Source organism: Telmatherina bonti, assembly GCF_933228915.1.
Source record: "Telmatherina bonti genome assembly, chromosome: 20".
Classification (NCBI taxonomy): domain Eukaryota; kingdom Metazoa; phylum Chordata; class Actinopteri; order Atheriniformes; family Telmatherinidae; genus Telmatherina; species Telmatherina bonti.
Genome location: NC_136618.1, coordinates 22,275,328 through 22,302,852, shown reverse-complemented (window position 1 = coordinate 22,302,852; position 27,525 = coordinate 22,275,328). Strand labels below are relative to the sequence as shown.

The window sequence follows — 27,525 nt, the reverse complement described above, 5'->3', positions numbered from 1 at the left end:
GACCTGAGACAGCCAGGAGCCCAGTTTCTTGGTACCATGTCATCCAGTCAAACACTGTTTTAAGAGCATTCCCGATGGTTCATCAGGACAAACACATAACATTTTAGAATCAGAAAGGTATTACAGGCCTAATGTAAGTTTTGAGAAAATAAAATTTAGCATAATAAAGAAGTGATGTGGCGTTAAGTGTGACTCTGCAAAATGGAAACTTTACAAGAAGAAATCTCTTCATTGCTGAGGGCAGTTGTGCTTTTCCTGGTTGGCAGCCAAGATATATACCAATATAGAACAAATGACTAGTCTGTACAGTAGTAGTAACATTTTTGCTATCTAATGCTGAAGGAGGGAATCTGGACCAGTGGAAGCAATCGACACAGAGCTTTCAGTGGTGTGCTATACAGTGAGGGATTTCACATATATCCAGAATATTTGACCAACTGTCAACAGCAGACAACTGGCATTGTCTGGGGACTTTACTTCCACATATCCAATGACCTGTATGACTGCTATTCATAGAAACATGCCCGCATGTGTGGCTGGACTGCTCTCTTCTTTCACAGCGGCTGTATTCCCCGAATATTTGAGAGATTATGTGTCCTCAGCTCTGATTGGATCAGATCAAGTCCATAAAAGTGACACCTGGTAACATTAGATTGAGATATTTATGAGGTTGGGTGCCTTATTATGGGCAACAAATTCACAGTAATTGTAATTTGGTGACATCTGAGTATTTCCTAATCATAATTTTCTTTATTTTTCTCTTTAACAATTGCATCTTTCTCTCTGGTCTGCGGTCTCTTTAAATACAAATGCAGTGGACGCGCGAGCTGCGCGTCCTCACAAAGTTGTCTGCCCGCACTCAGCCTGATAAACAGCTGCTTACCATTTAGGGAACTTCTCCCAAGTTTTTCCTCCGACCTCCTCGAAATCGTGTTTGTGTGTCTGCGTGTATGTGTGTGTGTGTGTGTGTGTGTGTGTGTGTGTGTGTGTGTGTGTGTGTGTGTGTGTGTCCACCGCTCAGCGCCTGCGGATGTTCAGATATAGAGTCAGCACCGCTGGATGCACAAGTCTGGATTCTAGGTTTGCGTAATGCTCAGGCGTACTCTGTTCAACATCTGGATTAACTATTTGAAGTCGGAGCTAACGGGCCCTGCAAAAATCTCTGCCTGTGTCGCTCATCTTTGCGGAAAAGACTGCTGTTTTTACACCGGAGTTCAACTTGATAGCCCCAGTTTTTGCGCGTAGATTATGTATTCTTTAAAATGGGTGCGAACAATGGAAAACAGTATGGGAGCGAGGGTAAGTGTGCAATAATTACTTTACAAACACATTTATTTTTAATTCCACACTGAAAGACAGCCTCGTTTTAATTTCATTATAGGTCTTTGGAGCAGAAAAAAAATCCCCGTTTCATTGTCGTCATTGGCGACTTTTTCCACGTCGTAAACTAAAAATAGCAAACTATGAAGCAGTCTAAACTTCGAGTTTCTCCCCAGACATCAGTTAGCTAGCTTAAAACTAGCACCAGTACCTCTAACTTGAACTTTATTGGTTTAATGTTTTGTCTTATTTCCCCTGTGTATGTAAAGTCAAACATGTTTTACACACCTGTCAGTTCGCTTTTGAGCTTTTTCGCTTATTTTAAGCAAAGTTGAGCAGTTTTATGGTGTTTTTTTTTTTTTTTTTTTTTTTTTTTTTTTTTTAATATGTGCAAAATTCATATTTCCCATGCAAGACACAGTGACACCTGGTGGTCATAGCTTCATACAAAAAATGTGTTCTCTATCTTTCTTTAAGAAACTAACTCTTCCAGACTATTATGTGCTTTGGAAGAACTGTTTAGTTTGACTGCAGAAGCGCGTGAAGCGTCCTGGCACGTGCACTGGTATAGACCAACAGGTCTGCAGACTCAACCTGTAGGTTGTTGAATATCAGCTCACATTAGTAGTCTACAGCAGCTGACCTGGCAACAGATTCATAGAGAAGCCTATTTATGGATTGTTTTGAGATGAAAATTATATTGTCTGCAGATTGGGGTGAAAGAGAAGCAGTGTGTTGTATCTTTTCTTCACAGTTCAAGTCCAAGCTTACTGGTATTGGACTTGGAAGCCATTTTGTGCATGCATGACATATATGATCAATACATAAGTATAAAATATTAGTCCAGGACCATGCATGTAACTTGTAGAGCTTTTATGTTCGAATGTGTCTAACATTTAGTGACGAGCCATTTCTGCAAAGTTAACAGCCATCCTCAAGTCCATTAAGTACTGGTGACATGGACGTCTTGTAGATTATTATAAAATTGGGAAATCTTTTGAAGCTGAAACTATTAAAGGGCCAGTGTACAAAAACAAAAACTGCTATTGCAGTTTCTATTATCACTTCAAAAGACCTAACAGGATCAAACTGCATGCTTCTTTACTGTCACTTGTTAAGCACAGAGTTGACTATAATATGTAACATTCTAGTACTGATGAGATATTTTCACCTCAAAATCCACAAAGCTGCTTCATCCAACAGGAATGCGCTTCAAATCCACTGAAACACAATATTAAACCTTCTCTCCTTTTTTTTTTTTAATTTTTTTTTTTTTATTGACATTACAATAACCGCAGTCTGAATCTTTCGGCCTGTACCTCAAAGCAGATAGCATCTCTAACATGTGGCCTTAATAATCGGGGAATATAAGCTCAGCTGGGCGTTCAAAGTCATCCTCATTCCAGACAAAGCAGTGTGTCTGACTGCATTTTCACATTCACGTTATCCCCACTTATCTCTCCAATGAACTGCGAGCCTGCTCAACCCAACGCATTATTCCTGCCCCCAGAGCTGAGATGTTTGTATAAATAACATTCCAATGAGCTCTCTTCCTAAGTCAATAAGTGCAGAGAAAAGCTTGGAACTCGTGATCTTAAAAATAACACGTGGGCCAGCTTCACCTTGGAATTCAGCCCGTCGAAGTACAGACGGCAGATTCTCTAATGCCAAGTTGATGTTGACGTTGAGCTCCACAGCAACATCACCGTGACAACAATGAGACATGTAGCTGGTGTCTGACACAATTATTTCATCAGAGTTTAACTGGAAAGATGCTGACAAATGTAGGAGGAGTTGTGTGTTTTGGAGGTTTTTATACAAACTCAAGATGTTAGCTTGTTGTTTGGAATGTGCTGCTCAAGCAGTTTGGGCGATAATTCATGTGTCGCATGATGGTGACAGCAAATGTAGCCTTGAGATGCTGGTGGAGTTTATATGGAGCAGGCTGCAGAAGTTTCTTTTCACTTTCTTCTTACTCCACATTACTCTCTGACTTTGTCTTTAGAGCTGATGCTGATCCCAGCAACATCTGGAATCGCCCTCATGAGGCAAAAAGTAGCACATGGGAGATTTTGATGCCTGTAAATAAGTTTAGTAGCTGTCAACCCGGAGATTTATGTTCTATGAAGACTTTAGAATTATGTAGTTTTTATTGTATGTAGCATGTTTTTCCTCTCCACTTTGCATTCATAAGAGGAACAGTTAACTGTTCATCTGCATAAGATCAGATTGTGGCTGCTCATAGCCTTTTTAAAATTAAGATTTGCATTTGGCAGTTCTGTTGCATGTTTTTAAAGTATCCAATATTTTCATCCCTGATTCTGCAGTAGAGCTTTCCAATATTATTGTCTTATATCAGCATGAAATGCAATATCAGAAAGGATCTGTATCAGTTTTTACTTTTTTTATGACAAAAACATTACACATTTTGCACGTATTATACATAAAACTCTTCAGCTACTTCTTCTCTTACAGATAATGAGAAATGACAAAGATATCATGTGTATTTTGTAAATATTTTTGTGTTTTTGGCACGACTTGCTCCAAAAATATTGGTATCAGTTGATATCGATATTAGAAATTAAGAGTTGGACAAAATTGGTGTATTGGATATTAGTAAAAAAAAGCCAGTGTTGAACATCCCCATTATGCAGCAAACTTTGATTTTTCTATGTGAAGATGTAGAACTTTGTTGCAGGAGGCGGTCCGGTCATGCATCTGAAGTAGCGCGTGTCTGTACAGTCAAGTGCAGTCAAGAACATGTAATTTTGAATTAATTGTTATCTATTTTGTGTCTTATTTTTGCCAACAATCTGATCTGCTGTGAGCACAATCAGCGGAGCACATTTTTAAAAACATGATGGCATCTAAATGCTGTTTGCTTAAACTATAGAAATGCAGTTTTTATGGCTTTTTTGTATCTGAAACTAGCGTCTTATTTACAAGCACAGAATTCTACAAGCCATCACTACACATCTGTTTTCAACTGTATCTCCACAATTAATTACACACTGGTCCCAACTCTGCAGCAACCATCCACCAGCGCATTATATAAGCATATGACAGGAAGCAGAAGCTTTTTGGAAGTTTATTTTTCCATACAAGGCATAGAAACAACTAAACAGCCCTGAATGTTAGAGCACATCTGCCTGTATCGACCCAGCGTTATTCTTTCCGCTTTGCTTTGTCTAATCATGTTGACGTCTGTTTAATGGGAATATCATTGTGGTGCCACTTTAAAATTGACTTGAGCTGCATTTAGCTGAGTCTGCTGCGTGATACCAAAGGGCCAAACATGGCGACAGGTTGCGTCTTTTTTGAAAAATGTTCATCGTAAAGCTTTATGTTTTGCTCTTTTTCTAGGTTGTCGCTTTAGATGTGGACGCGACCGTATGACAACACCTCTTTGGCCGGTCGTGCTCATTGAAAGGCACATACTTACTCTCAAGAAAGCCACAAAGCTGCATATATGATCTGACAGAGGAATGAAATGCCATAAACAAGCTCTCCACAAGCAGCCTGCAGCCATGGCAGTGCAGACTGCCACATTCTGTGTGCACCGGCATGCATTCAAATGCATGTTTCTCTGCAATTTAAAGCTCCTGTGTCATTATGTAGAAATGTAAATCCTAGGTCCATAAAACAAACGTGTCTCATAAAGGATTGGAAATGCATGTAAACTGAATAAAAACGGCTTTGATGTGGCAGCTGAGAATCCGTACGGACTCCATGACCTAAGAGGTATGCTGCCGGTGATGTGCAGTCATTCATTAAAACCTTGTATCATCCTCCGGAGCGTTTCCTCACTTGCCCTGAGTGGAAGTGAAGACTGAAGGAGGATTTCGGGAGACTTTATTCTCCTTCCAAATATCGACAACGGACGCTAATTGAAACAAACCAGCGCAGACTTTGTGCATGTGCCAAGGCTAGCCATTCCTCACCAGCTGAGGAACATAAAAGTCACAAAAGTAGAGAGTGATGGGCTTTATATTTCCTTACACTTCATACCTCCTCACCGTATTAAATACATCATCAGGGGAAGCTTATCTCTGACAGACACTTTGTAGTGTTCAAACCTAAACTCTCAAATAACAAGACGTCTGAGACCGAGGGGTTTAAGCATAATGAAATTAATGGAGCACAAATCAAAAAGTGAGTTTGTCACCGCAGCCTTGTTATATTAAATCCAAGCACTTGTATTTTTCTTCCCTGCAGGTAAAGGGAGTTCAAGCATCTCCTCTGACATAAGTTCGAGCACAGATCACACACCAACTAAAGCTCCGAAGAATGTAGCTACCACTGAAGGTAAGGCATCTGGTGCTCATTAACCAAACTGCCCTCCCTTCTTCCTCTTCTTCTTCTGCTTCTCCTCCTCCTGCTGCCTTTTTGGGAGAGAAACCTGTGTGTTCTTGGGAGAAGCTTAAATTGAAAACAAACTCAGAGGTCCCATCAGAACCCAAAAACCAAAGGCATTTCTTGAGCTTTGTTTTAGAAGAAAGTGGGGAGAAAAAAAACAACACACATTTCAAGCCTCTCATTGGGGAAGAATGCTTATCTAAACTGCAGTCATATCAGGCTCAAAGTACAGGAGGGAGGGAGGTGTGCGTGCCTCAGGAGAGGGATTTTGGAGGAGATGGAGAAGGTGTAGGGAGTGAAAATGTTCCAACGCTGTTGTTACTTCCCCCTTATGAAGCTCTCTGGCTCCCTCTCGCCTCCTCATCCTCCTGCCTCTACAGACAACCATGGAGAGCTTTGTCCGGAGTGTATGTGTTACAAAATGTAAACTGTATGCTCACTGTAATGGTTCAGAAATACTTTGCAGCTGGCAGAGGCCTTTTGAAGCCTCCTGTCAACAGCTGCCTCGAATGTGGATCGGTCGGAACAATTTGTCAATCATAGCAGCAGTTTTTTGTTCAACGAGAATGAAACATGATAAGGAAAATATATTTTCTCAGCCTTCGGTGTGTAAGTTCAGCCATAGGTACCCTCATTGTCCTGCTAAAATCATAAAATTTCTATTTTTATAATGTACTTAAATGACTAGCAGGGAAGTTGTTTGGTAAAGACCCTGCGTACCTGATGCATTCAAATCTGAAGGGACACAATAAACTCACAGCCAATGCATCCCAGAGATGCAACTGGTTTTTCCCATCGAACAAAAAATACCAGGGGAAAAACAGCCCATGTTTAAAATCACAATAAAATAGCATAAGCAACATTGTTAACGGACCAGACAAGCACTGTGTCAACCCCATAGAATGTATATAAAAAGATGGACGAAGCCCGTGTGACGTCACCCATAGGTTTCTGAAGAGATGAATTGAAGCTCAGTGGCCGGTTCCTACCATCGCCATCTTGGCAGAGGCATGCGTGTCGTCTTGCCCGGAAAATACAAATATGGGCAAAGAGGTGGAGCTGAGAGAGGGGGCTGTGAGCGTCATGGCGGATGATTGACATCGAGCGAACTCCGAGCTTTCTGTAGCTAAGAGGTAACCAAGCCAACCCCGGAGATAACAGGAGCTAGCCAGCTATCGGATGTAAGCGACTAAAGCTATTGTTAACTGTCTAAAAACCGTGGTTGTTCTAAGTTCTTCTGACTTGAAGCAGGAGATTGGGTACCTGTCAATCAAAAGGACACGCCCCTAAATAAGATGAACTTCAAGATTAAATTTCTTTTAAACGGGCGAGTTAGAAAAAAAGAAAAGGTAAACCTGACCTATTAAATTGAAAATGGATTTTAGAACCGGGCTGTAAACATGCTCCTGTGTAGTTGGTCGTTTTAAGAGTCTATGGGGATTTGCTCTGTTTTGCAGTCAGCCCCTAGTGGATGAAGGGAGAACTGCAGTTTTATGCACTTCCGCTTAGGCTTCACTTTTAACCACTGGAGGCTCCGTCCATCTTTGATATACGGTCTATGGTCAACCCTCCCCGCAGACATGATCCCTGCACAAACTGTATAGCAACATGCTAGTTTAGCTGCTGCCATAACAACCAGCCCGTCACCCAAGATTTCATTTAAACAATCAAAAATCCAAACTTCAAAGTAAGTAAACTCAGATTTCTACTCTTTGATGATGAGCTCATTCAGGGCTCATACAGGGGCTTGCTGTAATGAAATTAGTAAAACATACTCCGGTGCCGGTCATGAAAAAATTCTCAGTAAGTCATTCTTGGATGGTGTCTGCGCATACATCCCGCTTCCAAAAGCAACAAATGCCACCAAAGAAAAAGATAAAAAGCTATTTCTGCTCAGCTATATTGCAGCTGTATTTTCTGCTTCCAATACCCGTGTGCCCCCCCGGCTCTGATCAGCTCCCAGAGTACCTCACAGAGGAACTCTCTTGTAGTGTTAAATTCAGAGGAGTTTAACTTTACAATTTAATACATAGAAAAATATATAAAAGATTGAAATAAATACTTTTATTTTCTAAATTGATGAGGACCCAATGCATTTTTCAACAACCTACTCATATCCCACCTCTGGGTCCCTACATTGAAAACCTGTCAGCATCATTGGTCTGGTAGATGAGTATTTTGATTCTGACCACAATTTATCACCAGAATTGGAGGGTTTTGGAAATTTTCTGCTTTATTTTCAATGGTTAACAGAAAAAGTTGAGAATATATTTAGGATTTCAAGCCAAACAAGATGGATTGATTTGTATGCAAAGCTTTGTGTTGATAAAATAACACAGAAACTGTAAATGATGCTGACATGGCTATTATTTTAGCATCTAGCTGTATTTATTTGGCGTGGGCAATCTGCTCATATAGCTATCTGGATGTAAAATCACAGCTTCTGCATTTCTGCATCCTGGTTTTGGCCTAATATCCTGATGAAACAAAGTATGACAGTGTTTTTATTTCTCTATTTAGTGGCACAGTTTGTAATTTCCCTGAAAAGGAGGAAAATCCTACACTTCTTGGTATTTACTTCTTGGTATTTATATTTCAGCAGGAATGTGAATTTTGGGCTGGGAGAGATCAGAGAGCGTCAGGCAGGCGCTCAGTCTTCATTGAGACCTTCATCACCGCTTATAGCTCTGTTGTTTTGCCTCTGCCATCTACTGGTGCATACAACATTTAAGCTGCTGAATTATCCAGCGTGATCCCCCCCCCCCCAAAAAAAAAGAAGAACGCTCCAAATGTTAACCAAAACTAACATTTTATTGGGTGAATGGTCCATTTGGCTGAGCTGTGTTAGACATTTCGTGATCGGAAACAAATTTTCATGATCTTTTCTGCACTCAAATGTATCAATTAAATCAAATCATGTAGTTCCTCGTTGCTCATGTACAGCTCTGGACGGGTTTGGTAACACTGAATCTCAAAACCTAGAAAACATAATCACAAAGCCGCTGATAAAAATTCGCAATCAAAAACCTTATCAGATTTCTCAATTTTGACATCTCATCAACTTCCTGCTGCCGTTTCTCTAGGCTGACCTCTGACACGTCCTGTTTTGCACACTCATGCGCATATACAATGCGCTCCTCCTTTGCTTCTCATGCATTGTCATCACCAATCTTAAATTTGCTCTGGCACGGTGAATGTAGTATCCTTGTGGTTTGGTGCTGCCCACAAGAAAACAAAAAGCAGCTGCAACATGTGTTTATACCTGTCACTCAGCTGAAGGTTTCAAGGTGTTTCACAGAGAGAAAAGGAACAGCATTGGAGGGAAGAAAACATGAAGCCAGCTCCTCACAAGCCATCACATGTTCTTCTGGTTTCACGCAAAACGATTGTGAATTAGGTTTTTTGTAGTGCGGTTAATTCTCTAATTAGCGTTGTTGAGTGTAGAGCGAAAAGCACGCGTGACCATGCAGCGAGATCGGCTCCTTCAGATTTGCTTGGAAATGCTGACTCACTGGGTTTGTTTCCAGAAGCCCCTCAGTGGACAGATCCAAGAGTATTTTGGGAGAATTCATAATTGTCCAGAATGTCTTTTCTTGGAGCACAACCTGTACAGATAGGAATATATAGACAGAAAGGATAAAATGCCATAGCCAGAGTTGTCCAAACCATAATTCCCAACTGTGTTATGACTGAAATTGTTATTTTTTTCTCCATTCTAAGTGGGAGTAATTACATGGTCTGGAACCGCCATGGCCACAGTCAAATCCCCCTCCTTATAAAGACACACACACATGCGCACTCATGCACACACATACGCAAGCGTACACAGACATGTAAACCTGTGTTTGAACACTCGCAAACAGTGGCAGATCACACAGCGCCTGCCCACCCAGTCCTGTGGGCCACAAAACTAATCAGGAAGCAGTCTGGGCTGTTTCCCCACCACACACTGGGAGTATTCATGGAGCCCACACTGTCCCCATGCTGCACTAAGGTCACTGCTACTAATCTAGTTACAGTAGTTAGCTTTTATCTGTGCCACTGTAGCAAATGTTGCAGTAACAGGACATTTTCAGCAGTCAATCTATCACGTGAGACAAACAGGGTTTTTGAGGTTGGCAATGTTTTTTATTTGAAGTGTGAAATATCAAATAATAGGTAAACAATTTACAGCTTGTATATAATAACCTACATACTTTTTGTTGTGTGTCATCCTGGATAGCATTATTCAGCACAGCAGTGTTGATTAACTAATAAATAACTAAGTTACAGAAGTATTATTAACTTTCCTGATCATTTATTCATTGGGAATTATTTAGTGTTAGAAAGTATACAGCTGTTAACACAAATAGTTTTGTCTTGAAAGCCAGAAGTTTATTTTAGTCCAAGTTAAAGCAATTAAATAATCACACTCCATGAAGTGTTTAGAATAAGGTTTGTCGGGAAATAAAAAAGAAATAGATGTAATGCGTCTTTAAAGGTAATAAGAACAGGTTTATGTTATTTATGATTTTTTTTTATCAAGCCTGTTGTTATCTAGGCTTATTTCATCCAATTGAATGAAGCAACATTTGTAGAAATCTGAAAGCAATTTTTAAAGAAATTTTGTAAGTTTTAACCTGTTAAAGCCCGAACCAAGAAAAAATGGTAAGAAAAGTTCAGTTTCTATTTAATATGAGGTCTTTACTTGGCATTTTAACAGAATGCTATAAAAAACTTACCCTTGTTTTGGGGCAATAAGTAGCATTTATTACCATGTGACGTGCCAAAATTATTATCGTATAATCTTCAGCTTCCTGGTATCTGTAAGGGGACAGAAGATAAGTATCAGATTGTGTTCTACAGGATTTTTAGCAAAGTTTTCTCCATAAAGTGACGCAAAACATCTCAGAAACTCTATGTATAAAATATGATACGTTTGGCTTGAGAAGGTTCAGGACATGTTGACTTTAAAAGCCAACTTATTCAACTTGTACAGGTTTCTGGCAGAGTTCTTGCCTGTAAACAGCCCTGCAATGCTAACCTGAGCTTGCTGAGCAGTATTTCAGTTGTACAGATCTGTTCTTTCTCCAACAGATTATAGTGTTTTCCAGGACAATTCAGTGGCTTTCAGGACAGTTTACTATTCACAACAGTGAGGAGAGGCTGTCACCTCCTGTCTGACTCTGTAGCCGCTGTGTCTAGGATTCAAACCAGACACCATCAGAATTAATAGCTGGAGTCTGCATCAGTTTTCACCAGAGCTATTTCATATTTCTCCAAACTGAAACCTATTCCATCACAATAATTTCAGAGATGTTATGACCTCCTCCTAACTGAATATCCTCCAGCCCCAATACTGGTCCCACTAATGGAAAGTAGGGCATTGCCTGTTTTCATTCACCGACCCATCATGTATTCCCACAAAATCAACATGAGGAAGTTACACTCCTCTCCTCCTGAAAACAAACTTAGTTGGGCAGTTGTCTGGCAGGCTTTCGCAATGTGCCTCTGTTTGCAGTTATTATTTAGAAAAGTTTGTGGTGTCCTGACCTAGTTGCGTTTCTTGTTAGTTGCAGACGGAAAGGCACAGTCCTGGACAGTAAATCCCTCCTGTGGGATGAAATGGAGTATTGCACAGCAGGGGTTACACTCTGACCCTGTCTGGGCCTCAAGGATTTGCTTTGGCACAGTCCAACCTCAGGGTACCTGAGGAATGTGTGTCTCAGACAGAGTAGGTACTAAACTGAAGGTAGTGTGAGATGTGCAGCCTGTGTGTTGTAAATCCCAAAGACACTCTAGTATCAGCTGGAACCTCTTCCAAAGTTTCAAACATTGATGTAACACAGAAACCCCGGACTGTTGTCAGAACAGCCATGCTTTGGGGTCAGTTCCTTCACCCGTTTACAATGGCACCAGGAAGGTGGGAAGTTGTGGGAACAATGAACATACTGACTTCCTCTTTGGCTGCCCACAGGCTAAGAAGCAGAGATAACAATGACAAGGAAAAGCTTAATCAGTTCTTTCATACTACATGCTGTGAACATGCCTTGATTTATGCTTATCACACGCAGTATGTCATTCGTGACAAATAAATTCATTAAGCGAAAATTCCCTGTAAGAATCCCAGCAGCGAAGACTGCTTACGGTTGGAGTTGAGAATGGAAACTCATCAAAAGCTTTAGTGTGTAAAATAAATGAGTTATAAAGGGTTATAAAAGAGATTTTCTTTATGGAAAGATATAGAAGAGGCCTGTTAATGTACAAAGGAATTAGGGGAAATCGAATTGAAAAAAGTCAAATATCAGGATTTTTTGCTTCACAATTTTTAAAAGTTTTTTTTTTTTTTTTAAACTTTTTTTTTCAAACAAATAAAAATAATCCATTATAATTTTTTCTTCATTTTTATTGTTTTTATTAATCTTTTTACTTGTCTTCTTAGGCTTTATAGGAGCTGAATGATGATCTGGCTACTGTGTTGTTTTTTCCTAATTGAAATTAAGAAAAATTACTAGCAAAAAAAGTTTCGTACTTTTTACGGAATCAAATCGCGACAAAATAATATTGTCACAACCCCAAAAGGAAGCTCATTTCAAAGTTTTGGTGCTGCCACCGCAAAAGGTTCGGTCCTTTCTGAGCTTCCGGCTAGTCTCGGGGTCCACTTAAGAGGAGTTGGTCAGCTGACCGACCAGTGAAGAGAAGATAAAACCAAGGTGACCGGCTCATAATTGTGTGTGCCTGTTAAAGGATGTGCAGCTGCGTTATGTGCAAGTTGCAATCCAGATATTGAGGACGGATTCCCTCCCCAAAATAAAGTGCTGTAATCCAGCCAGGTGGTCACAAAAGTGTACTTCACTTTATGTACTGGAATTGCATGAAAACAGTCTTTGAAGGTTTCATGTTTTTTATTTAGTAGAAATTATCATCTGTTAACACATTGGCTTAAGAAAACAAATGAAAACAACGTTAACAAATAAATGTAAACAGGTCTAATGTTTTTTTTTTCTGATCCCCTGCAGTCTCAGTTTAACCCATGTGGTCTGAACTACCATCATGAAACATCTGAGCTCATATTTTAATTAACAAGACTGAATTTTGGCCCTACTTGGTTAGAGCTAAGAACTATGTGACTACCATCAGATGATGAATTGCTGCGTTTGTTGTTTTACCAGCATTGTTCGTTATAGTTATATGACCCCGAACGCACTCATGTCGGAATATGTCGTGAGTTATTTCAGAGCACCCCACAGAGTTTAGGTCATAACTTAAACCCTGTCAGTTTGGAGACGCGTCTTTCTGGATCAAGGTTTTAAATTTGTTTCCCGTCTTTGTGAATGCTTCGCTACTATCACAGCCACACCAAAGTGAGGTTTCCATTCAGTCGTGAAGCATATCTTTGAAAAGGCAGCGCCATAATTCAACAGAAGACGTCGACGTCTTCGCTTAATAAACAAACTTCAAAGAGGAAAATGCAGGAGAACTCACTTTTTAAAAAAAAGTTCATTTCACTCATATTAAATAAGACTTCAGTCAGTCACATGAATGTTCTGTTTGCAAATCCAAACTAGAAGTACAAAGTTGCTTCCATTTTCTCTCATCTGTATTGTGTTTGATATGAAAACTGTGAATGTCAGGCTCTGGTTTTAGGATATTACAATGCATCTCTGTCCAAACTACATGTCAAACTGCCTTAAAGACGCCTCAGATCACAGGTGTATCTGTCTTGGCCATCACTAGTGAAAGACAAATACACGTCCATGTGTAAATACATTTACGATAATCCCCACACACTGATATTTTGAAGGCCGCGAAAGGGTCAGATGTTCAGTCTAAACAGCTCTGCTCAGAAAGCTTCTGTCTCCAACATGTTAATATCTTTTTGCCCTCTCAGGCGCAACAAATCTCTCACACTTCATCTGTAAACTAACCTCGCACGCCGATGACCCTTTTACTTGTGTTTACTCAGCCAGATATATAGTGTTTCACTGTTGACTTTCGCTGTGCCAAAATTGAAATATGCTGCAGAGAGGTGTTTGTGCGTGTCATTGCCACTGGGACATTTTTACTGCAGAGGGAAGATTTAAGTTGTTTTTTTCCACTTGACTTGCAATCCTGGCTTTTATCTTGTCCAAAGGAAAATATTGCACATGCCACGCCATGCAGCTTGTTTTTTAAGTTCTCATGCATACAGAGAAGTCTGTTTAGATGTGGATGCTTCCTAAACTTATGGGTGAAATATCATTGGAAGTTCTCATCTTAAGCATAAAAAAAGTGCAGTTCCAATATATATATATATATTTTTTGTCTCTGCACCATTTTAACTTTACTTGATGCAGCATCCTGCAATTGTATCATAAATCTGTAGTAGCTGTAATAAGAAATGTCAGCGGTTTTCATCTAATCTTTGTTGGAAATGGTCTAGAACACACAGAGGAGAAGAATGCTACTGCTATTTTCTCCAGATTTTCTCCATCAGCTGTCTTTGCTCCTCCTCCTTCCTCTCTTCCACATCCAGAGCCAGGAAATCTAAGCAAAAAAGCACAGAACAAGGCAAGAAAAAAAAAGAAAAGAAAAGAAAAACAAGTGCTTGCAGTTTAAGGAGGGGAAGGGAGAGGAGGAGGGAAAGGCAGCTCAGTGAGCAGATCTCTCCATCCCATAACTCTTCTCTGATTACTGCTCAGTCTTCTCAAACTGTGCTGAGAGGGAGGGAGGCCTCGCTGTGTTGTTTTGAGCGCATTTGCCATTTTCCTCAACAAAGTTATGTTTTTCAGGCCGACTACAGGAGCACGTTTGACAGGATTTGGGAAATGTGCCACCTGGCTGAAAAACACACTTGCTTGCATGATTTTGGCTTGTGGCTGTTGTTTTTACAGTGTTTCACCTGGGTCTCTGGGCTTTCTTGTGGCTACATGGCGACAGTTGTGGTGTCGAACTGACACATTGGATTTGCCCTACCTTATTTCTTTCTGTGGTTTGCTTTGTTACGTAACTGGGGAAGTGTCCGCTGTGGTTAAAATTCAAGTGGTTAAAAAAAAAAAATTAGGAACATTTTTTGTCTAAATATTATTCTCCAAGGAGTCTTGGGTGAATGAATTGTGTTTTATATATTCACATTTAAAAACTCATAACTTTTCCTTTTTAATAAGAATTTGGGTTATCAAAAACACTTGGGCTATTCAGTTTTGGAAAAAGATTGCCAAATATGATCAACTCACCAACAATGCAAAAAAATATATTAAATTCACTTGAAGCTTATGATTGTGACAGCTGATTTTGGCGTTAAACAGACGAATGAATGTTTTATAAACCGCTTGGTCTGAAACCTTTCATTTATTAGACCATGAATCCCACTGATTACAGCGTCATACTAAACCGCTGTTTACTTTTGTTCTTTTTTCTGTTCATGCAAGCCCATCATGATAATCATATAACCATGTAGTTTTTGTGCCTGAACTTAATAGTTTCATAGATTAAACCAAGCTTAGTTCATTTTAACAGCAGCCTGATGGGTTTCTTTGGGTTCATGTGCCAAGATAGAAATTTAATGATTCATGATTATCTGGTTATGAAATAATCATACTGTAATGTTTTGTTATCTCAAAATAAGCAATGAAAAGGGAAGGCCATTTACATGTTAGAGTTATTGTACTTCTAGAGTCATTGAAGCTGAGGGTGAGTTACGGTGTGTTCAGACCAAACGCGTTATAAGTGTCGAAAACGCTCAAAACGCGTTTGGTCTGAACACACTGTTAAAGAAAATCTCCTTCCCTGCATTCTGCAGGTTTGACACTAGGTGTCACTATACTGTATGTGTCGTGCTGTTGCTTTGAAATGTCTCATGATCCATGGACATCTCTGTCCCCAACAACCACAACAAAGCTGTTGAATAACTTTTTTATGTTGTACTAGTACATAATTAAAGTACTAGCATTCCTTGTGCCATGTGATCTGGTTATTTCACTTGTGGAGTCATAATAATACAACTTCTGGTCATGCTTACCATTTTTTTCATCTACAAAAAAATGTTTTGAGGCAGCACAGTTTGAACTGGATGCTGACCTGCAGCAGGTTTCTGGAAGCTGTCCAATCACAGAAAAGTAGACCTTTAGCAGCAAGAGCTTTGAATCAGCTGGACTACATTGACAACTGGAGAAGGTACTGATGGGCAGGGTGGCATAAAGAGCCATTATTTTTACATTTTTCCTCTGCTTTTTTTCTTTTCTTCTTCTTCTTCTTTTTTTTTTGTTTTTTTTTTTGTTTTACTGTGGGCCATGCAGATCTGCTAAATGAGCACCAGACTCAAATGCAAAACTGGAAATGAGTATAAGAGTGGATTATTTTTGTCAGGAACTTGAAACCGCAAAATTTCCATCACTTGCCTTGTTCTGTTCCTTTAACTACATTAAAACATTACATTTGCCCTTCATCACAACCATACAGTCAAACAATTAAACATTTGGCCTTGTTTTCACTTTTCCATTCGCCCTGATGTTCTCGTTCTTCTGCATACCAAATGTGGCCACATCTTCATCCATTCTAACACGACTGTCACTTCACACTCTCACTTTTCTCACACAGCACTGCCAAACTGAATAAACTCTGCAGTCACCCCAAATTTGGCATCCTGTTTAACAACCTGTAAGAAATGACACAATTCATCCAAAAGCCAATTCAGCCTCGCATGACAGCTAATTCAAACTGCCATCTGTGTTGTGGAAATCTGTGATGATTAGACAAACAGAAAACCTCCTTCTTTCGGGAGTGACCTTGTCTGTAATTTGACTTTAGGATATCTGAGTAGCCGTCTGTCCACAACCAATGTCTATAAAAGTGGCTAATGCTAAGTTTGGAGACTTGGTTTGTGGGGAAAACAGGTTGAAGTGTGAACAAATCTGTTACAGCAGAGTCTTTAAAAATTCATTTTGAGCCTGCTAGTGTGCCTCAGAGTCAAGGAGCTTTGGGGGTTGTCTAAAGAGAACAGAGAAGTCGTCCATTTCCTGTCCAAGTGTGCTCATTGTGAAGGAACCAGCAAGGCCCCATTGTCTTTTAGGTCATACAGTGACGTAAGGCCTTCCTGTAGTGAAGGCTTTGCTGATAGCCAAGCCGCCACGGTGTACAGTAATATCAACTTCCATGTATTCAATAAAACCCGAGACAGACCCAGATGTTTTTCATCCCGGCAGTTCTCTCTCTCTTCGTCGGATGTTTCCCTTTAGAAAACTAGACCATGTAACCTTCCAGCGCTGATAAATCAGTTGCATTTTTTGGTTTACTTCCAGTCAAACCCTCTTGGGTTGATTGTTTTCTGTTAGCTGAAGCTATGAGTTTACACTTTGCTCCTTTTGACTTGATTTAGATTTGATTTCTTTTCTCATGAGTAGAAAATGAGCATCCCCGATTTCCTCACACTCCTGCCAAGAAAGACCTCAGCATAGCTTGCAGAGCAGAAACATGTCACAGGACTAATGGCACTGAGGTAATGGATTGGTTTGTTCTGCCAGATGCAGCAGTAATAATCCTTCAAGCTCCAGACGGGGTCTTAGCAGAGCTTCACGGCACTGCAAGATCCTGAGTGGAATCCCTGTGGCTTATAGTTTATGACCAGACTGCGTTAAATCTGGATTGACCCTACATGTGCACTTGTCTCCATCTCTGGTAAAGTCTGAAGGCTCTCTTGCCAATTTATCTTCCCTCTTTAGTTTTGGTTTGCCCCTTCTCATCTTCAGAGGTGCCCAAACGAATGCCTCAAAGCTGCTTTTTCTGCTACTTTTTTTTTTTTTTTTTTTTCTTCCAAGTGCATCAGGTTTTTTTTTTCATTGAGCTCAGTTGACTCTGATCATCTGAGTCATCTTGTCCTTTCAGTGATCACCCTCATTGATTTACATTAAACTTCTGGTATCAAAGCACCATCCAGATGTGCCTTAGAAGTAAGGCTGAGTTGATGTTAATGAGATCCTCCTGCGGCTCGGCATTAGCGGCAAACAGTTTCAGCCAAATATGCCTTGCTGTGGCTACATGTGCATTCAAAAAGCATGAGATTCTCTTTCACTTCACCACTGCTGAGTTGTTCTTTGTCCAGAGTCGCGGCCAGATGTTCCACTGTTCTCCTCTGATTCCCCCAAGCCAAGCTGAATCTTCCACCAGCTGCACTTGCAGGGACTTTAAGAGAGGTTTGACAGCTGCAGGGTATTTGTTCTGTTAATGATTGGTTTGCAGCGATACAGAGATATAAAACCCGACACCCTTGGGTAACTCAGACGTTTTCTGCAGCAACTGAAAGTTATGAGAAAACTCTTTGATCCTTTAAGTTTGGAGTTGCAGCGCTCCAGTAGTTGGCTTTTTATTCAGGTTTTCCTTTGTGTCAGACTATCAGTGGGGAGTTCAACTTGTCGTCATGTATATGTAGAGGTGTATGCTCACAGTTAAACGTACTTTAGCACATCTCATCTCTGAAGATCTATTGAGCACTGAATGAATGTAAATATTTCCAGATCAGGGTTGATTATGGGGTTTGTTTAAAGGTCAAGTCTAACAGTGCGTTAACAGTTAATGTAAAACATCGTAGTCTTTATGGGAATTGGTTTCGTGTCGGCTTTATGAGGAGTTTTGGAATTCAAAGACACATTTTGCCCATCCTGTCATGGATGCAGGAGTAAACATACAATGCTCCGCAGTCTTTTGTAAAAGGGACATGAAATGTGCACAAAGTCATTATTACCGAAAGGAAAAATACATCACATAATAGACAAACAGCATAATGAACTCGGATACTAAAGGCAAGGAGGGTAAACTTCAGATATGAGTTTATTTCCATCCTCAGCATCAGCTAGAAAACATGGACTGATTACATGTAAATCTCCTTAAAGTAATCCAGGTGCAAGAGATCCAAAACCCAGTAGAGTCAAGCAGCGCCAAAGCTGACTTCATTTAACTTTTCCCACCAGCTGCGTGAAAGTGTGTGTCAGATTGGAGGGGTGGGAGCACTCTGATTAGTGGCACTGTGTGTCTCCAAAGCCTCAAAACACTCCTCTGATCAGTCACACATGTAATCACACAAATTGGATGCTGCTTCTTGGCCAGTGGCAGATGGGCTGCATACAGAATCCATCGCATTTGTTTGGAATTGGACAACAAAGCAGTGCCCCGGTCATCCATCAAAACTAATGACTCCAAAAATGTGTCTGTAGTGGCCGCGCATGGGTTTGTGGAAAATATGATTCACTCTGGAATTTTGTGATTTTAGCATTTCTGGCAGACTTTAGTTTTTTTGTGACACCACAAGATTAACATTTTTATTTCATTTCATTTCATTCTATTCTATTCTATTCTATTCTATTCTATTCCTTTCCTTTCTGTTCTATTCTGTTTTAATGTTATCTCATAAATGATTTTATTCTATTTTGTGTTCTTTTAATTAAATTTTTGTTTATATTTTATACTATTTATTTTTATTTTATGATCTTGGTAAAATTCTCTGTGTGCAGCTAAAAACTGAGTTATTGTTGTAAAAGTTTATTTGCCAACATAAGCTAGATGACCTCTATGAAACCAAGCTGATCATTGACAGACCACCCACAAGAATGTTTTTGCAGTAGACTCAGGCTGAAGTGAGCAGTGTTCCTCAACTCAACATCAACATTCTTCTAACATTTGAATAATAAGTATTCAGTGGTTATTTCTGATTTTTAGATGATATTTTTGCAGCATCGCCATCAGTCTTTGTCCCACCTGGATTTGGATTCAAGTGAGAATTTTAATGCACATGAGAGGCAGTTTAAAAGTAGCCGTGAATCAGATGACATGTTCCTCTAGAGGATGAGTCTGTGGATGTCATCAGTGGGGAGCTGAGAGGCAGACTGAGATGAAGGTCTGGAATACAGATCTGCACAACGACTGCGTGGACGGCGTCTCTGCCCAGCTGTCAGTCCCAGTGCACAAATCCACATGACAAGCAGGATGCCGGCCATTTCTCATATTTACTGACATTCAGTGCAGAAGCAGCTGACTGTCCAAAAGCGTCCATGTGCAGTTCAAGCTACAAGACTATGAGAGGGTATTTAGATCATCACAGTGGTAACACCTGAATCACCTGGCAACTACCTTTCCTGTCAGTTTATGACTTGAAGCCCATAATATTACACCGGATCATGATTCTGGATCTTTTTAGCTGCACTGTTGGATCACAATGAAGCTACAGTAGCACAGCGGAGACGCTGACAGAGAGAGGGATCTGGATTTGAGTGAAGATGGTCTCTGTGCCCGATTTGGTTTTATATCCATGGTCCAAATACATGTTATTTACTTCTATAGTGTGTGACTGTAAGGGAACTGTGATCCAGGATCCACTCTGCCTCATGGCAGCTGTGACAGGCTTCATCTGCCTGTGACCCTGACTGCAGCTTTGAATTCTGAATTTTGCCAACTCCATCTGAACAGCTCTCTGTCTTTACACAAACATCGGCCTTTCAGAGGTTAGAAACTGGAACTCATAAACCACAACATCCAGTGCTGGTAAAATGTTCCAGTCTATTTGAATGGACTATTCCAGGATATTTATAAAAAAAATAAGTAGTAGTTGACTATTGGAAAAAAATGGATCAGCATCAAACATCATCAGATATTCACATTTAAAAAGGTTCATTAAAGTAAATAAAATGTATGAATAAAGTATATGAATGTTAATATTTTCCAGGTTTTCTAACCAGGAACTAACGTCGTTTCTACCATCAGAATAGAAACAGGATTGGAACAGTTTTGATCCCAATAGTTTTATATTTATGCTGAGCTATAACAGTCTTACTTTATGACTTGTTGTATTCTGCTTTGTTTCAGTGTCTGGAACTTTCTGATTTTGTCAGATTGACTTCAGATCCATTTATCTTTTGCACAAATCCAAATTCATACTAAAAGTCCAGACACGACACTTGTTGCAGCTTCTAACATCAGGCCCTTTGCTTACAGGGTGCATGAAAGTAGCATTTAAATTCTGGAGCAAAAATCTGAATTATTATTATGATTAAAGCCCCTAAATGTTTTTATAAATATTATTTACAAGTAACTTCCATGTTTATTTATCATTTTATCTACTAATATTGACAGTTTAGATTAGCATTTTGGTAAAGGTGCCTAAGGTATTAATATAATAGCTTTTATGGTTGTGTGCGTTTTGTAAACACAACTCAGAGGAGAAATTCATTATACAATTCTCTTATTACAAAACTATGATCGTATCCTAAAGCAACCAGTCACCAGAAAGCCTGGAAACAGATTTTTCACTGATCACTTCTTAAAATACTTTCAACGATACTATCAGGCCAGCTGATTTGAGGGGTGGTTAGGAGACTTAGATAGAATCAGAGGGGATCACTCAGGGTCACAGTAAAATATGGGTCCACTCGGTGGATTGGATCCAACGCCAGTGATGGAGTCTGCCGTGTCACGCCAAGGCAATAAGATCTAAACAGACAATCAGAACACATCTGTCAGGAGGGCCTTTGTGTTTACACAAGCCCGACCACGCATCGTCAGCCTCAGCCGCTCTGCTTTGAAGCCTCTCAGTTCCTCTGATGGAAGAGGCTGTGCCACTGCTGCCCCCAACGCCTGGCAGATAAACCCGACTCGTTTTTTCCCCCAAACTTCCCAAAACATGATAACAAGATCTGTGGAAACTCCTCCTGAGTGACGATAGAGGCTGGTGTGGCACTATCGTGGTGAAAACTCCACAGCAGATTTCCATGGATTCCTTTTTCCACTTGTTCTTTAATTAGACCCGACAGCATGTCGCTTCAAATGCACGTGGTAGATTTCGGTAACAACATAATATTTGAGGCATTTTCCTAGTAATTTCCTACTGAAAATATATGTATTTTTTAATGTACAGATTCTCAAGAAATCCAAGGATTGTTTATAAACATATGAATTTTAGTTGTGAATGAAATAAACATAAATATACTTGCTCCTAACATCTGCAATTAAATCAAAGTAAATTTAAAAATCACTTCTTTCTGATTATTCTGTCAAATTGCTGCACAAATCACTGATTATCAGCTGTTTGACAGGTCAATTTGTATATATGTTGCATTGATTTAGAGGCTTATTTCTGATTCATAAACATTATCTTACGCTAGTTTTAAAAGGTCACTCGATTCAGCTGATCTTAAAATCACCAAAAATATTTTTGTTTTTTTTTTTGTCATGTCTTCCTTTTTTTCAGGTTTCGAGACCAGCACAAGAACCCTGAGCACTCCCAGCCCGGGTCTGATCCTTCCGTCCAAATCCTCTTCCCTCTCTTCACCCGCTCTCTCCAGTAATGGCCACGAGACCAACTCCTCCTCCTCATCCTCTGCTCCCGCCGAGACCGTGGCCGTCATCCACCCCCAGCCCGGCGGCCACACTCGCTCCAAGCTATCAAAAATCCACCACCACGCCCCCATTGACCTCCTCCCTGACCACACCCTCCTTCAGATCCTCTCCCATCTTCCAACCAACCAGCTGTGCCGCTGTGCGAGGGTTTGCCGGCGCTGGTACAACCTGGCGTGGGACCCGAGGTTGTGGAGCACCGTCCGGCTTACAGGAGAGCTGCTTCACGCCGACCGTGCCATCCGGGTCCTCACCCATCGACTGTGCCAAGACACCCCCAACGTGTGTCTGACATTGGAGACTGTGGTCGTCAACGGTTGCAAGAGGCTCACCGACCGGGGACTGCACGTGGTGGCGCAGTGCTGCCCTGAGCTACGCCGCCTGGAGGTTGCCGGCTGTTACAACATCTCAAACGAAGCTGTGTTTGAGGTGGTGTCCCGTTGCCCCAACCTGGAGCACCTGAACCTCTCAGGTAAACGGAAACGTGCACTTAATACCTTATAACAATGTAATAAAACCCACCTTACCTTCATTATAATCTCCAGGCAGACTCGCTCCATTTTAATAAGGAGTGGCTGCTATTTTACATCACGCACATGTGTGGCTTTACCTCAGAAGAATTCCTCCTCTCAGTGCTTTTCAGTTATTTCTTGTAAAGCTGGGAAAATCATTAGAGGACCAGGAGAAGCTCTGCCAACGTTCAGCTCCCATGTGGCAGAAGAAAGGCTTTTCTTTAGCTGAGAGCAGAACTTTGCTTTACATGAATACGAGGAGCAGTCTGCTGCTTTCATTAAGGAAGTGACACAAATAACATTGACTTGGGCAGGACTCTGCTTGCAGATCAGCATCTGCGCCATTAGCATCTCTTTGTTGGGGAAAAAAAAATAGGCTTTAAAAACTTCTGGGTTTTATTTGGCATAAATGATTTGATTTCTTTTACATAACAGCTGGCTGGTGACATTTGCTTTCAAACAGCCGGCATCTAGTTGCACAGATGTCATGAAACATAGCTGATTTACTCCATCGCCCTCAAGTGGCTGATAACTTTAGCTCCTCTGTGGATTCATACATCAGTTTGATTGCAGTAATGATTCCTTCTGTCTTTAGAAGTCATAAAAAGATCTTCTGCTAATACAGTTTTCGTGTAAGTGACCTGAGGCAAAACCCACAGCGCTCGTTTTGTTCCAAATAACTTCATAGGTTGAGTTTAATTTTAATATGTGGTGCATCAAGGGGGTTTCTTCAAAGGTTATGCTGGTTTTCATCATTTCCGTCCAGTTTACTGAGCCGTAGCAAATGAGTCGCAGCACCATCACAACTTTCTAAACTTTCACACACAAAATGAGAAGCAAAGTTTGGATTTTTCTTACACTGTAGCTGCATTAAAATCAGAAAAGTTTCCCTTACATCCACTAACTACATATACAGTTATGCTCATATTTATTCATACCCTTTTATTAAAGAAGGAAAAAAAAAACAGCTGCCTGGTAAAATAAGCTGAAATTGACTAAAGTAATAATAAATAAAAAAATTTATGAAAATCATTACATTATATTCTAATTCTGGTTCAATTTAAATATTATTTTTGAAAAAGAAAACAAACAAGATAGTTACATAATAACTAAGATAATTACACATCACATCACTCATAAACTAATATTTTGTTGAACAATCCTTTAATGTTTCCGCTACAGTCAGGTGTTTTCTGTTCCTCTCAGTCAGACTTCTGCCCCTGTTGACAGGTATTTTGTCCCACTGTTCAACAGAAAAAGTGCTCTAATTTGTCCAGGATCAATTTGTTTTTTTTCTTTCTTCAACTCAATTAAATGAAAAAACAGTGTCTTATATTACTAAATGATCTTTTTGCAAATTTTTAGTTATTGTTCCTTTTTTTAAGTCTCCAGTTATTTGAGTGACTGTTGTAAATTCAGCCTTTTCTTTAATGAAAGGGGATGAATAAATATGAGCACAACTATATTAGACAGTCGGTTATTTTATGCTTTATATGCATCCAGAGGATACTTCCGTTAAAAAGAAAAGACTGAGCAAACTGGATGATTAAATTCCTCTTCGTCTTCCTCCAGGTTGCTCCAAGGTGACATGCATCAGCCTTACCCAGGAGGCCTCACTCCAGCTGTCCCCCATGCACGGCCAGCAGATCTCCATTCACTACCTGGACATGACTGATTGCTTTTCACTCGAGGACGAGGGTTTGCGAACTATCGCCTCCCACTGCCCACGTCTCACACATCTCTATTTGCGCCGCTGCACCAGACTAACAGATGAAGCCTTGCGCCACTTGGCGCACCACTGCCCCTCGATAAGAGAGCTCAGCCTTAGTGACTGCCGCCTGGTGGGGGATTTCGGCCTGCGCGAAGTCGCCCGCCTGGAGGGCTGCCTGCGCTACCTGAGCGTAGCCCACTGCACCCGCATCACAGATGTGGGCATGCGATACGTGGCTCGCTACTGCCCAAGACTGCGCTACCTAAACGCAAGGGGCTGCGAGGGGCTCACAGATCATGGCCTGGGTCACTTGGCCAGGAGTTGCCCCAAACTCAAGTCTCTTGATGTGGGCAAATGCCCGCTGGTGTCAGACAGCGGGCTGGAGCAGCTGGCCATGTACTGCCAAGGCCTGAGGCGAGTCAGCCTCAGAGCCTGCGAGAGCGTGACGGGCAGAGGACTCAAAGCCCTGGCAGCCAACTGCTGCGAGCTGCAGCTTCTCAATGTGCAGGACTGCGAAGTGTCACCGGAGGCTCTGCGGTTTGTGCGACGCCACTGCAGGCGCTGCATCATCGAGCACACAAACCCGGCTTTCTACTGAGGCGAGGAGTCGTTGGACCGGTCCTTCTGACAAGTGGATGTTGTAATATTCCTGCTACGTTGTTGGCAGAGTTCAGCGGCTTATGTGTCAGAATTGGTTGTAACCTGGTGTGCAATACTGGCCAGAATTTGCCTTTTTAAAATCCGCTCTGTGACTGTACATGCTGTTCTTTGAAAATACAGAATGTATTTAACATATTTACCTGTAAAAAGTCAGAAGTACAGTGTTTCAGCATCATCTTCGCAGCATCATAACAACATGCTACAAACACTGAGCACTGGGTACAGTTGTGTTAGCATTTAAAAGCTTTGTAATATATATTTTATTTTTTAAAGCCATCATCACCTAAAGGCTCTGAAACATAATCACTATCATGCATTACTCCTGCTATTTATAAGAAGCAAGAATCATCCAACTGAACCACTGAGAATGTAGCAGCAGAGCAGCAACAAGGCAGATGTGGTGATTTCCAAAACACACTCGGTTTCACTTTGTGTTGTTGTGTGCATACGCACTTTATGCAACTGTACTGACAATCACTTCAACTGAGCTCCAAGTGTCATGTCTCACATTACATTCGCTTGTATTAAAGGTTACTATTCCCCTAAGAGGAAAACATGAAGAGATGAGATCATTGTTGGAAAAAAATAAATTAAAAAAAAAAAAAACAGGAACACATTGCTGCTATAACTGTGCCAATAAATGTATTGAAAAATCCATATATGTATGAGTCATAAGGCTATTTGAGCATTTCCAGGCTTAGTGAGGATGGAAACAGAAAAATGGAAAAGATTAACAGTCTGGAGCCCCCCCCCCATTTGGTTATAATTGTGCCAAAATCATTTCAGTGGATGAATGATGAGTCTGGACTGCAGGTTGATCAGTTCAGCAGCCACTCTTCCACCATGAACAATGTGGTTTGACAGGGAATTCATGTCATGAAGTGAATAAGACCTTTCCTGTAGCAGATGTACGGTGGCCCTGAAGTGCAAACCACAGCTAAGCATTTAAAAATTTACAAATTATTACAAATTAGAAATTATAAAACATTAACCTACCGGAGGAGGTAGGTATATATGGCGATTTCTCCAATAGGTTAATATGGTTGTGTTTTTTCAAATTTTTTTTTTTTTTTTTTTCTTTATTACTGTCATTTTCAATTTGTCTGGGTTTTTTTTGTTATTGGTTATCTAGTTTAAAATGTCACTGTGTTTTTTTTTATTTATTTATTTTTTTATGTGTTTGTTTAATTTCTTGGGTTTGTTCTTTTGATTTATGTCTGTGTTTTGCACCTGAGGGCTACCGTATCGATGTCATCTGAATGGCAGCATATGTTGCTCAGATCCTGAATTCTGTCCTTTGAGTCATGAAAATAGCCACATTTAGCAGATACCAGCTGAACACACTCATAGCATTCTTTCTGCCGTGGAAATTTAAAAAAAAAGATCTGGTGAGCAGCCTATTGCACAAGCTGTAAACCCTCAGGAACTTGTCTTTCAGTCCTGTGATGGCTTTGGGTTTGCCAGATCTCTTTAACCACCTGCACTTCCTAATTTCCCTGAAAGAAAGACATTCCATTGTTTGTTGCCTTTTTCGTGCCATTTTTTATAGCAACACACAACTTTCTGCAGTATTATCCTCACAACGTGGTGCTACAGTGTGTTCCAGATCTGATAACAGAGTTGTAAGTTATCATGGTAAAGTTAAGAGACATTGGCATTGGAAGCACCACCTTTTCAAGGCTTGATCGACCTCCATTGCTGCAAACTAGCCTGCTTCTTGTTCCCTGAAAAAAGGCTGTTCTCTATAATTCTGAAATATTCTGAATGAGTTTTCAGTTTTGGGTAAGTAAAATATTTAAGTCACTGCATATGTAGTTCATCTTTAAAGTGTCTTTCTGATCTAAAAAAAAAGAAAAAAAAGGTCTGTTTTGATGGTCAGTAACATTTATTATGTACATTTCTGGAGCTGGTATTGGCCAGCAGTGTCCCGTGACTGACAAACCACACTTTGCATCTTTGTGTTCCAGCCTGGCGGATCACATTACAACGGAGTTTTACCTTAAAGCTGGGGTAGGTGATGTTTTGAAGCTAGCAAGATGTGAAAGTAGCACCCTGTCTTGGCTCCTCCACCTCTGGTTTTGCTCCTTGTGTGTTCCAAGGCCTTTTTTCTTCCCTCTGCCAAGGAAGTTATGTTTTTACTGGCGTTTATCTGTTTGTGTTTAAAGTAACTAAAAAAAAGTTATGGATGGATTTTAATTAAATTTTTTGGAGTTGTTGAAAATGTGAAAAGGAGGAAGCTTACGAAATATAAGACATAAACAACTGATTGGTCAGAGTTTTTACAGATTTACAGTAAACTGAGGGGTCTAACTATATTTCTTATTGTTCATGATTACAAAATATATAGATTACTGTCAGCATGATGAACCACTTCACCCAGAGTAAAAGAAAAAAAAAAAGGTTTCTGAGCAAGATTAGCCACCCCTGCTTTAAGTAATGTGTCACATACTGGCAAGTGGAAATCGGCAAACTGACTGTTTTGAATGCACATCATGGCTGGTTCGTCAAGGAAATGCAGGAGGATATTTTTGAAAGAAAAGAGGAAGCAAAAGGAACAGCTAGAGATAAGAAAAGAGTCGTCATCAGACTGCCCAACTAGCAGGCAAGAGCTCAGGGTATAAGTAGGAA

General features: G+C 40.4%; 1 protein-coding gene across 1 annotated transcript; it reads left to right on the top strand.

Annotated features, from left to right (window-relative positions):
- The first annotated feature begins 1,022 nt into the window (after positions 1–1,022).
- On the top strand, positions 1,023–25,438 carry LOC306771070 (F-box/LRR-repeat protein 7-like). Its single transcript, XM_079260121.1, has 4 exons — positions 1,023–1,299; positions 5,536–5,625; positions 21,869–22,486; positions 24,099–25,438. The coding sequence occupies exons 1-4, from the start codon at positions 1,263–1,265 to the stop codon at positions 24,833–24,835; spliced, it is 1,482 nt and encodes a 493-aa protein (XP_079116247.1). The 5' UTR covers positions 1,023–1,262; the 3' UTR covers positions 24,836–25,438.
- Positions 25,439–27,525: the final 2,087 nt, after the last annotated feature.

What these genes read in the sequence shown, in the direction of transcription:
- LOC306771070 (XM_079260121.1), top strand. Translation starts at nt 1,263, where the DNA reads ATGGGTGCGAACAATGGAAAACAGTATGGGAGCGAGG. An exon ending in GAATGTAGCTACCACTGAAG is followed by an intron (nt 5,626 to 21,868) that starts GTAAGGCATCTG and finishes CCTTTTTTTCAG; the next exon opens with GTTTCGAGACCAGCACAAGA. An exon ending in GGAGCACCTGAACCTCTCAG is followed by an intron (nt 22,487 to 24,098) that starts GTAAACGGAAAC and finishes GTCTTCCTCCAG; the next exon opens with GTTGCTCCAAGGTGACATGC.